At 44.1% G+C, this 12840-nt stretch overlaps 1 protein-coding gene across 4 annotated transcripts in view; it reads left to right on the forward strand.

Annotated features, from left to right (window-relative positions):
* The window catches only part of LOC124143585 (patatin-like phospholipase domain-containing protein 7), a 58249-nt gene that overhangs the window by 14025 nt on the left and 31384 nt on the right, over nucleotides 1–12840 (forward strand). For all 4 annotated transcript variants that reach the window (XM_046512611.2, XM_046512612.2, XM_046512613.2 and 1 more), the window contains 8 exons: nucleotides 468–627; nucleotides 1305–1385; nucleotides 2052–2113; nucleotides 2981–3047; nucleotides 4616–4696; nucleotides 8293–8479; nucleotides 10482–10618; nucleotides 12268–12435. In XM_046512611.2, the coding sequence (XP_046368567.2) occupies nucleotides 468–627; nucleotides 1305–1385; nucleotides 2052–2113; nucleotides 2981–3047; nucleotides 4616–4696; nucleotides 8293–8479; nucleotides 10482–10618; nucleotides 12268–12435 (943 nt within the window). The remainder of the gene's footprint in view (nucleotides 1–467; nucleotides 628–1304; nucleotides 1386–2051; nucleotides 2114–2980; nucleotides 3048–4615; nucleotides 4697–8292; nucleotides 8480–10481; nucleotides 10619–12267; nucleotides 12436–12840) is intronic.

Raw genomic sequence — 12840 nt, forward strand, 5'->3', positions numbered from 1 at the left:
CTGTGTCTCATTGGAGTATCCATGTTAAACTATTGAAAGGTATCTCAGTAGGCACGCTCTGTTAAACCGGCATTAGTCCAAACTAGTACTAGAAGCCACACACACACACACGTGCATACACGTCACTGTATAAGCGCAATATTCTTGAACGCAATGTTAAACCCCATTTCACCTCACTTGTTACTTCAACAGTTTAGATATATCCAAGTTCTAATGCCACTCTTGCCATGAGTGAGTGACTGAGTCACTGTGAATGAGTATGGTTTTGCATCGCTTGTAGCAATATTCCAGCAATATCATGGCGGAGGACACCAGAAAAGGGCTTCACACATTGTACTTATGTGGGGAATTGAGCCTGGGTTTTTGGCGTGACGAGCAAACACTTAAACCACAAGGCTACCCCACTGCCCCCTCTTGCTATAAACTAAAGTGCACACAGGTTGTCAGCACCTATGGTCATGTTTCAGAGTATTTGGTCACCTGGAGAAGCCCTTCTTCCTGGAGCTGTGTCGACACATGGAGCCTCTGAACATCAAGACAGGCAACTACTTGTTCAAGATCGGGGACCAGGACGACAGTATATATGTGGTGCAGAGTGGTCAGATCGAAGTGTTTGTCACTGAGAAGGTGCGTGGTACTTCATCTGTTAATTCTTGTATATGTCAACAATGATAACTACGCAGACTGCATATTTAATCATCAACTCCTAAACCCTTTAGACAATGAAACAATAATGCAACAAAAGCCTGCACAATCTGTTTTCCGGAAGTCAGGGAACAGCAATCCAATAGCAGGCATGGCCTGATTCAGTTTCAGTTTATTTGCCTGGTTATCCAATCAAATGCCATGGAATCACATGCAATTTATTTATCTAAATGTCTGAGACATGTATCACTTCAGTGAGTGAGTGAGTTGTGTCTAACGTCGCTTTTAACAGTATTCCAGTTATATCGCGGCGTGTCCGCTTAATGTGGGAGGAAAGCCCGAAGTGATGCAGGTCTCCGACGTTTACCACTTCGGTGAAACCCACGGGCATGGGTATGGCGCTGACAAACCTAGAAACACAATCGGTGTGAACCGGGATTCAAACCTGCAATCATAGGTTTCTTGTGTGCCCAAGGGAAGCAACTCTGCACAGTGAATCACGGCGCTCTAGACGACTTGGCCACCCGTGCCCCCATATCACTTCAGGCTTCCTCCCACATTAAGCTGTAAAAAACTTGATTACTGTTCAAAGCGGTGTAAGGCCCAACTCACTCACTCACTGACTGTTTATCTAATTATGCCACTGCTTGTGTGTTCAGGACGGGAGCCAGCACCTGGTCAAGATGGTGACGACAGGGGACAGCATCCACAGTCTGCTCAGTATGCTGGACTTCCTCACGGTCAGTCCCACACTCACTGTGAACAATAATCTTATCATAATTCAGAGTGGGCGGGGGTTGGGGAGGGGTGAATATCAAATGTTTTAACTTGTCCCTGGAGAACTAAACAATTAAATAATCATTTGTCCGGAGACGAAGCCTACTTGTTCAGATTATTAACCCTCAATGGTGTTTATCACAAAATAAAAGGTGTAAATGTATTTCCAACTTTGAAAATTGACTTTGTCCATTGCTAGGCCCCAATTAGACGTAAACCATACATGTTCTGCAATGCCTTCCTCAATATGTTGCACCTTTGGCGACATGATGCACTGATCAACCAATCAGAGAGTGTCCTGAACATGCTAAAACGTGATCAACCAATCAGAGAGTGTCCTGAACATGCTAAAACGTGATCAACCAATCAGAGAGCGTCCTGAACATGCTAAAACGCGATCAGAGCAAAGAAGTAAATAATCTGTAACTGTCATGATGTATCTGCAAAGTTCTGCAAGGAGTCCAGCTTCGGGCATAGATATTCCGCACCCTACAAAAGATTTAGATTGTCATGAAAACTCAGGGAAATAAAACAGAGTTTTAAGAATAATTGGATGTCGCATGTTCCGGTAATTGCCCCTCCCCCTCACCCTCCCTCTCACCCTCCCTATATGTGGCACTGTGTTCCAGGGTCACCCAGCCCCCTACAAGACCGTGTCCGCCAAGGCAGCAGTGGACTCGCTCATCCTCAAGTAAGCTGTGGTGTTGTGTCTGTTCAGGTTTACCTTGTGAAGTTGTTCTGAGCTGGCTTCGTAACTCATGCCAGAGTCTGACGATCCTGATTCGAAGCTCAGTATTCTGCCAGATGATGATTCTTGGTTTGTATGAAAGCCATGCCTGTGGGTTTCCTAATGTGGTTAGATTCTACTCCCTGCATCGTTTCTGGCTTTCCTTCCTCATTAAGCTGACATACAATGGAAATACTGTTTGTAGTGGCATAAAACACCTCTTTCAGTCCCACTTTCTGACAGAATCAAATTTTCAAATGTCGAAAAAGTACAAAATTATTTCAGTTATAAAAAAGGTGAGTGATATTTGAAGGGATATGAGATTCTTGTCATTTACAGAAACATTCCAGTCAGCATGTTTTCATTTTTCCAACCAATTTTACAATATCCCCTCCAACATATGAAAAGTACATCACAACTGAAGATGGTGCATTTGGCAGTTATGACTCACTATACTTTCTGGTCAAAAAGAACTTGTACTTTTATCTATATCCAGCTGACATGATGCAGATGGCAGGAAACAAACAACAAGGACTCGTGCGAAAATAATTGGGAAATATCCTTATTAATAAAAATCTTATACTTAGAGTATCATATCTCGAAAAAGTATTGTTGATTAACCGATGTTTATCCGAATGCATTGGGTAAAGGGAAGTAACTCATTAATTTGCATCGTCTGCTACGAGTATTGCTAACTTGGTGAAACTGAGAACAAAATTATATTCCGGACCTCTGGGAACTAATGTTGCTGAGAAAAATATATTGTCAACCGATTCCTCTGGGCATATGGTGTGATGTACCATCTCTAGTGTATATCGTCTTCTGTCCCAGGTTGCCTGCGTCAGCCTTCAGCTCCATGTTCAAGAAGTTCCCCGAGTCGATCGTCAGGGTGGTCCAGGTAGGTACCCTATGTTTTGTTTTGTTTTGTTTTGTTTTGTTTTGTTAATGCCGCACTCAGCAATATTCCAGCTACATCACGGCGGTCTGTAACTGATCGACTCTGGACCTGACAGTCCAGTGATTGATATCATGAGCATCAATCTATGCAATTTGGTTACAATGACATGCATCACCCAAGTTGGAGAGACTGACCACCTCAAGCATGTGACTCTTATGACAAACGCAGGTTGCTGAAGACCAGATCTATCTACCAGATGCTATCCTGGATTTTTGTAGGATGTGGGTTGGGAGGTGGATGTAGCGGGGAGAGAGTATGATTTAACACCACTTCAGAACTATCAAGCAATATCAGTGAAGGGGGACACATATGGGCTTCACACATTGTACCTGTTCTAGGAATCAGATCAAGCCATTTGTTGTGACAAGCAAATGCTTCAATTACTTGGCTACCCTCTCACCCCCTCTCTCAAGGGTGTGAAGTAGTGAGGTAGGGGGTAAGGTAGGGTGTGCAGTGGGGCATAACAAGGGTATTTTGATATATACATTTGGAATACAAACATTTCTTGAAATTCTGTAACTCAAATATGATTTTCTTATTGGAGTGAGTGAGTGAGATTGGTTTTACGCCGCTTTTAGCAATATTCCAGCAATATCACAGTGGGGGACACCAGAAATGGGCTTAACGCATTGTACCCATGTCGGGATTCGAACCCGGGTCTTCACCGTGACAAGCGAACGCTTAACCACTAGGCTTCCCGACCGCCCCTTTTTCTTTTTCTTATTGGAAGTGTATAACAAAGGATATCAGTTAAATGGTAAAGCAAGGACCTCTGAGTACTGCTAATGAATAATTGGTAGCCTACTGATGATACTTTTTTATATCTTTTGGCGCCATTAAGTCTAGAACTTTCCTGAAACTCTTTGTTATAGTGGATTCTAGGGGAGATATTTGGTTTATTTTTGTTGTTGATTGTACCAAATTATTCATGGTTTGGTAATGAAAGTAGTATGTTTGAATCAGGCAATAATGTTTCTGCGAATAATTTGAATCTTTGAAAAATGCATAAATTTGCAAATCCTCACCATGATCACAGTGACTGTGTGTTTAAATACTACCCCATTACTAAAAGAAAATACAGAAACACCCTTTTTTCATCTGAATGTAGTTAATCTGTCATGGTTTGAGGGTATTTCAACTCCAGTTCAGTTCACTCCTTCCAGTTGTGGGTGTTCGTTTACTTGTTTGTGGTGGTATATATTGAATTCAAGCATTCACCTCTGTGAAGCCCTTTTCTAGTGTCCTGTTCCATGACATTGGTTGGGTATTGATAAGAGCTGCATTAACCCATACTCACACACCCAATCATGCACCAGTAAGTGTATTTTGAAGGGACTATGCTTCAGAAAATATATTTCATGGAGGCATTGGGAAAATGTTTGTAATTTGCAAATAGCAGAGATGATGATCTGTATGACTATTTTATATTATGTATGTTGTCATGTTGGTATTGTTTTGATTATTTATGATCAGTGTTTTTGACATGATGCTATGTATCTATTCCTCAGATAATGATGATCCGACTGCAGCGAGTGACATTCATGGCTCTCCACAACTACCTTGGTCTCAGCAGTGAACTCATCAACCCTGTTAGTACCCTGCAGAGTTACCCCTGATTCATGATTAAGATCATTGGTCCATTAGTGTTATACCCATGGGTGCTTGTCAAAATGTGAAATACTGTTTAGAACAGCATTAAACACAAACACAATAGCGAGGTGATGAAGGAGTTCTAGCTGTTTAACCAGCTTAGCACAATGACACTAGACAGACCACAAAACAACAGACAGACAGACAGGCCACCGGACAGACAGACCGCCAGACAGTCCATCAGACAGACAGTCCAACAGATAGACTGACAGTCCATCAGACAGACAGACAGCCCATCAGGCAGACAGTCCATCAGATAGACAGACAGTCCATCAGACAGACAGTCCAACAGATAGACAGACAGTCCATCAGACAGACAGTCCAACAGATAGACAGACAGACAGAACACCAAATATTCCACCAAACAGACCACCATACAGTCCATCAGATGGTCCATCAGACAGACAGTCCATCAGACAGTCCATGAGACAGACAGACCACCAGACAGACAGACCACCAGACAGACAGACCACCAGACAGACCACCAGACATTCCATCAAACAGACAGACAGGCCACCAGACAGTCCATGAGACAGACAGACCACCAGACAGACAGACCACCAGACAGACCACCAGACAGACAGACCACCAGACAGACCACCAGACATTCCATCAAACAGACAGACAGGCCACCAGACAGACAGACCACCAGACAGACCACCAGACATTCCATCAAACAGACAGACAGGCCACCAGACAGACCACCAGACAGTCCATCAGACAGACAGTCCAACAGATAGACAGACAGTTCATCAGACAGACAGACAGTCCATCAGACAGACAGTCCAACAGATAGACAGACAGTTCATCAGACAGACAGACAGTCCATCAGACAGACAGTCCAACAGATAGACAGACAGACAGAACACCAAATATTCCACCAAACAGACCACCATACAGTCCATCACATAGTTCATCAGACAGACAGACCACCAGACAGTCCATCAGACAGTCCATGAGACAGACAGACCACCAGACATTCCACTAGACAGTCAGACCACCAGACAGACAGACCACCAGACAGTCCACTAGACAGACAGACCACCAGACAGTCCACCAGACAGACAGACCACCAGACAGTCCAACAGATAGACATTCCACCAGACAGACAGACCACCAGACAGTCCACCAGACAGACAGACCACCAGAAAGTCCACCAGACAGACAGACCACCAGACAGTCCAACAGATAGACATTCCACCAGACAGACAGACCACCAGACAGTCCACCAGACAGACAGACCACCAGACAGTCCACTAGACAGACAGACCACCAGACATTCCACAAGACAGACAGACCACCAGAAAGTCCACCAGACAGACAGACCACCAGACAGTCCAACAGATAGACATTCCACCAGACAGACAGACCACCAGACAGTCCACCAGACAGACAGACCACCAGACAGTCCACTAGACAGACAGACCACCAGACATTCCACAAGACAGACAGACCACCAGACAGTCCACCAGACAGACAGACCACCAGACAGTCCACAAGACAGACAGACCACCAGACATTCCACCAGACAGACAGACCACCAGACAGACCACCAGACATTCCATCAGACAGACAGTCCATCAGACAGACAGGCCACCAGACAGACCACCAGACAGTCCATGAGACAGACCACCAGACATTCCACCAGACAGACAGACCACCAGACAGTCCACTAGACAGACAGACCACCAGACATTCCACAAGACAGACCACCAGACAGACCACCAGACATTCCATCAGACAGACAGTCCATCAGACAGACAGGCCACCAGACAGACCACCAGAAAGTCCACCAGACAGACAGACCACCAGACAGTCCAACAGATAGACATTCCACCAGACAGACAGACCACCAGACAGTCCACTAGACAGACAGACCACCAGACATTCCACCAGACAGACAGTCCACCAGACAGACAGACCACCAGACAGTCCACCAGACAGACAGACCACCAGACAGTCCACTAGACAGACAGACCACCAGACATTCCACAAGACAGACAGACCACCAGACAGTCCACCAGACAGACAGACCACCAGACAGTCCACAAGACAGACAGACCACCAGACATTCCACCAGACAGACAGACCACCAGACAGACCACCAGACATTCCATCAGACAGACAGTCCATCAGACAGACAGGCCACCAGACAGACCACCAGACAGTCCATGAGACAGACCACCAGACATTCCACCAGACAGACAGACCACCAGACAGTCCACTAGACAGACAGACCACCAGACATTCCACAAGACAGACCACCAGACAGACCACCAGACATTCCATCAGACAGACAGTCCATCAGACAGACAGGCCACCAGACAGACCACCAGACAGTCCATGAGACAGACAGGCCACCAGACACACCATCATACAGACAGTCCATCAGACAGGCCACCAGACATACCACCAGACAGTCCATGAGACAGACATTCCACCAGACAGACAGACCACCAGACAGACAGACCACCAGACATTCCATCAGACAGACAGACCACCAGACAGACCATCAGACAGACAGACCATCAGACAGACAGTCCATCAGACAGTCCATCAGACAGACCATCAGACAGACAGACCATCAGACAGACAGTCCATCAGACAGACCATCAGACAGACAGTCCATCAGAGAGACAGTCCATCAGACAGACCATCAGAGAGACAGTCCATCAGAGAGACAGTCCATCAGACAGACCATCAGACAGTCAACCAAACAGGCCACCAGACAGTCCATCAGACAGACAGTCCATCAGACAGTCAACCAAACAGGCCACCAGACAGTTAATCAGACAGACAGACCACCAGACAGTCCATCAGACAGACAGACCACCAGACAGTCAAGAAGATCTGACTGATAATCAAGATTGATATTGTAATAAAACAGGTCTTACCTCATGAAGTGCATCAGATAACTTGAACACCTTGATTAAAAACATGAAAAGATTTAGAAAATATCTGCTGATGCACAGTTGAAGGTACACATGCTTCGCAAATCCTGCAGTTGACCAAAATATGTGCAGCAGTCAATATGTTGTTTACGAAATGGATATCACTTTTGTTATGAGATTTTGATTGGACTATGCATAGAGTCATTAGTGCAGTCAAAATGTAACTCTGAAATTCCAGTCTACTTCGGCAAGGGTGGAAACAGGACTTTTATAGTCAGTTAACTCCCTTGCCTCGGGAAGATGTTTTTTTGTCTCTCAGTCTGTCAAGCTATGACCCTTTGACCTTCACATTCCTGTTTTTCTAGTGTTACTCTTTTTTTAGTGAACCTACAAGGCCTATGGAGCTGAAACTGTATTAACTAACATATGTCGTCTCTTAAACTTGCACACATAATTCCAATACTCCTTCAGACATGTCCTCCATTATTTCTTCATAACTGATGTGATTCCATATATTCTGAGGGTCTTGAAGTATATTTTTATATTGTGCTTGTGTCACGTGGAAACAACTTATGTTTGTATTGAGTGATATTCTGTTAAGAGAATTTGGAGGATCTTAAAAATATGATAACATTTCCTTGCAGGAAAGTCGTATAGACCTTCGTACCCTGTCCATTCAAACCATCGCCCACCATGGCAGCCCCCACAAGGTCCACAAGTACGCCCACAGCAGCTCCATGGGCACTTCCGGTGTGGAGCCGGAGGAGAAGACCGAGGATGCTGACTCAAAAAGGCCTGGCTACATCAGGTCTACCTCAGAACAAGTTACAGGTATGTATTCTGCAGCAACTCACTCACTCACTCAAATGTGAGTTTAATATCATGCTCCAGCTCATTTTTTTAATATACTGATGGAAATAAATAAGGGAACACTTAGTTTTAGATACAGTAAAATGATATGCTGTCATGGGTTCCCAGCTTTGTCTCATGCTTGTCGTAAAAGGCGACTATGCTTGTCGTAAAAGGTGACTGCTTGCCGTAAAAGGCGACTATGCTTGCCGTAAAAGGCGACTATGCTTGTTGTAAAAGGCGACTATGCTTGTCGTAAAAGGCGACTGCTTGTCGTTAAAGGCGACTATGCTTGTCGTAAAAGGCGACCATGCTTGCCGTAAAAGGTGACTATGCTTGTCGTAAGAGGCAGCTAACGGGATCGGGTGGTCAGGCTCACTGACTTGGATGATGCATGTCATCGATCCCATTTGTGGGGATTGATGCTCATGATATCAATCACTGGATTGTCTGGTCCAGACTCGATTATCTACAGACCGACGTCATAAAGCTGGAACATTGCTGAGTACGGCGTAAAACAACAAACCAACCAACCAACCCAGCCTTGTCTACCAAATATGTTAAGCATTGCTCACAAACACATCTCAACATTTGATTCTGACATGCGTTGAATTTATTTGCACACTAAGTTAAGCTGTCATGGCATGAACATCAATTGTAAAATGTTCTTCTCATGGTATGTGCATGAATACCTGAAGCCATTGTCCTAATTCTCTGGCGTACTTTAGTTACAACATAATGTGCTCTATTGGTACTAAGGGGGGATGAGATAGCCCAGTTGGTGAAGCCTCAGCTCCGCATGTTGAAGACCTTAGTTCCATTTCTCACATGGACCCAATGTGTGTCCCTCAGTTCTGGTGTCCCTTGCAGTGATATTGTTGGAATATTGCTGAAAGCAGCCTGAAAACAAAGTTCAATCTTTAAAACATGATACCAGTTCACATAGTACAGGGAGATTATGAAAAAAGATGTTACCCATACATCATACGTGGAATTTCTTATGTTTTGCCTATATGCCAGCATACTGTAGACTGTACTATAGAGCAGGAGATCCATGTGAGACACAAATCCCTCCCAATGGGTTGCCACTGAATCTTGTTTGATGGTGAGGTGAAATTGAGTTTAACGTCGCGTCCAAGATTATTGCACTTATATAGCGACGTGCATGCACGTGTATGTGTGTGTGTGGCTGCTTGTACTAGTCCGGACTGATGCCGATTTATAGTGCTAGCTCACTGAGATACCATGCCGCAGTTTAACATGAATACCCCACTCAGACACAGTATACTGACTCCGAGCCGACCAGTCCTTGTTTTAGCCCCTTAATGCCGAGCGCCAGACAGGGTAACAACAAGTACAATCTTTTAACGTCTTTTTGTATGACGCGGCCCGGGATCGAACCCTGGACCTTCCGCTCTCCGGGCGGACGCTCTACCACAAGACCACGGAGGCGGTCTGTTTGATGGTACTCGGCATGTGTCACCCAGTTGTCTATGGTATGGCAAGTTGCTGTGCAGAGTTAGCGTGCCTTAAGGACCAACTTTTACATATTTGGAAGGTGTGGGAGGAGGTTTTGACGGGAATGTTTTTGAACAAATAATTTGACCCAGAAAAGATATTTGTTCGCTAAACTTGCTTAATGTGCTAGAAAAAATTATTGTTGAAAAGGAGGAGGTTGTATGATTTGAAGTTGTTACTGATCAAATATTATGTTTCTTCCAAAACTCCCATGCATCATTAAAGTAGTCTCGGACCTGCATCCCTTTCGGCTGTCCTCCCACATGAAGTTGACATGCTATGATATAACTAAAATACTGTGGATAGCATCATTCCAACCCAACTGACTCCCTCACTGGATACGTGTCACCTCCAGTGTATCCTGTTAGTCAATCCCAACACTGCCTGCCGTTGGTGTGAGAATCTTGGCGGTGTACATGCACCAGGGATCTATCTGGTGTCACCTGTCTACTGTCGTGTGTTCCAGGTCGTACCAAGCTGCTGAGTAGCACCTCGGACAAAGATCGCCACCCATCTGACTTTGACACTGCTTGTATGCGAGCCCGGGTTCCGAAGCAAGACTGTTACAGTAGCGCCATCACAGGCTCCCCACCAAGCAGACAGGTCAGATACCCTGCCATGAATTCTGAGTCTGTAGTCACCAGTCCAAAGAGTGTTGTGTGTGTGTGCCAATGTCGGCTTGTACTAGTCCTACACCGATTTTATGGGTGCTAGTCCACAGAGATACCATACCGCAGTTTTAACTTGAGTACTTCACTCTGAGCCGACTAGCCCTTGTTTTATCCACTCAATGCTGAGTGCCAGGCAGGGTAACAACAAGTACCATCTGTTATATGGTATGACATAGACGGGGAGGAAACCAAGAGGCACACTCTCTCAAAAAGACCACAGAGTCGGTCCACAAGCAATGAAGAAATAATACAGTCTAATAAAAAACTAATAAAACTTTGCAGTTTTCAAAATTAAAAATTGAACGTCAAGGGTTCATAGTCTTAACCCTAAAATTAAAAGTTAAAGGTATGATGGTCCCAAGAGTCAATGGACCCACTTTAGTTTTGACTTTTAGTCAGAGTCTTGCCCACAAGATCCATTGTAAAAAAGCTGATGTTTTCTGAATCACTTTGTTGCTCATGTAGGGTTTTGTAGGCTATAACCGATGCCTGGTACCCCAAGATTGTCATAAGAACCAAACTACAGTAGGTATTGGGTATTATATCTTGGCTAAATGTGTGTCCAGGGTTTTGTCTGGGCGTTCTCAGAGTTCTCAGAGTCTGCAACATATGTTGGTAGGACATCTCAAACTGGAATTTAAAGATATCCCAATGGAGGGGATGATATAATTAGCTGCACTGGGAGAAATGGACTGCTTTAAGGTTTTGTTAAAATTTAACCATCGCCTGTGATTTTTCGAATGTCTGCAACACCCAGATTATTGAAATTAGAGATAACTCTTCCATGGCCTCAATGGCCCTGGGGAATTCGTTTTCATCCAAAAGTCAAGATCGTGAGAAAGAAAATACTGACAATATTCTTTGTGATTACATTTTCTTAAAAAGTATTAAAACCTTTTTCATTAGACTTGGTATGCACCTTGTCCAGGATGGGACCCTGCTCTGGAAAAATTTTCATCAAAATAAGTCAAAGGTGAAGGTCAATATTCAGGTGTTTGTAAACGATTGTTGTATCGTTGTAAGTTTTTGAGACATGGTTGCCACTGCAGGCATGACATTTTATAGTTCCATAGCATGACATGCTGGTGTCATGTCTGTCATAGGTCAAGGTCATCTTTTAGGTTATTATAAAACATGGTTTTATGAAACACTGTTTTATGAAGCACTTTGCTTATTCAATCCTGAGACAATGACGGTGACAGGACCTCTTCCATTCTGCAAGTAAGTTAAGAACACTAGTTTAACATAACATGTTTTAGGACTGTAAATGTGACATGGTTTGACATTATGGATTAAAATGCTTATGAATGTAACATCCCAGTTTATGAGAAGAAAAATTATGCTTTTTTTCCAAATTTTCCCGGATAGGCACTTTCCTTGAGATCCTAGATGAACCCCATGTGTCATCATGCATTGATTTCACGGATTGCTACGTTATGCACACTTATTGGTCACATTTTCATCTGCATGGTTGATTATTTACAGATTGAAGTGCTAATGTTAGATATAAATTGCTCACTCATGTAGTAGAAAATCTGTAAATGCCGTTAAATTAAGAACGTTTTAATGTTTTACCCCCAGCTGTTCAAGGAGTCTGATGTGGATGGTCCGGCGACGCCCAGCTTTCGACATAGGCCCAAGAGATCCAGTGGTCACGGGGACACTCTGGGGCTCATGTCGGACAGCTACTCAGATGAGTACATCCTGGAGCTGGCACAGAAGGACCTCCTCAATCTCCTCGGTCTCACTGTGAGTTGGTGTCAGGTTACCCCCATACACCCATGGGAATGTGGGGGAATTCCCTCCTTATCTGTTGTGCTGACTGACTTGAGGCCTGTGTGGTCATGTGAGAACAGACCCCAAAATAATAAACTGATCATGTTTATCCTCTTTACCATGATAGAAAATGTACAACAACTGTATGTTTGAGCAGTTGTGAAGCATGCATGTGACTTAAAAAATCATCCCATAGCCAGTTCATAGGCATTCCAAATAGCTGCAATTCTGTTCCCATATCTTTGTGGTAAATCAGCTAGGTGTTATTCTATTTGGATACTTCTGGATGACAAACGGAAATCAAGTGGTCTCTATCGCATGTTGATTGTCATAACTTCATAGCATTTATGATACTGAACATGGAATATGTCTGCTCCG

This window comes from Haliotis rufescens, unplaced genomic scaffold, assembly GCF_023055435.1.
Source record: "Haliotis rufescens isolate VD_foot unplaced genomic scaffold, xgHalRufe1.0.p SCAF_8, whole genome shotgun sequence".
Classification (NCBI taxonomy): domain Eukaryota; kingdom Metazoa; phylum Mollusca; class Gastropoda; order Lepetellida; family Haliotidae; genus Haliotis; species Haliotis rufescens.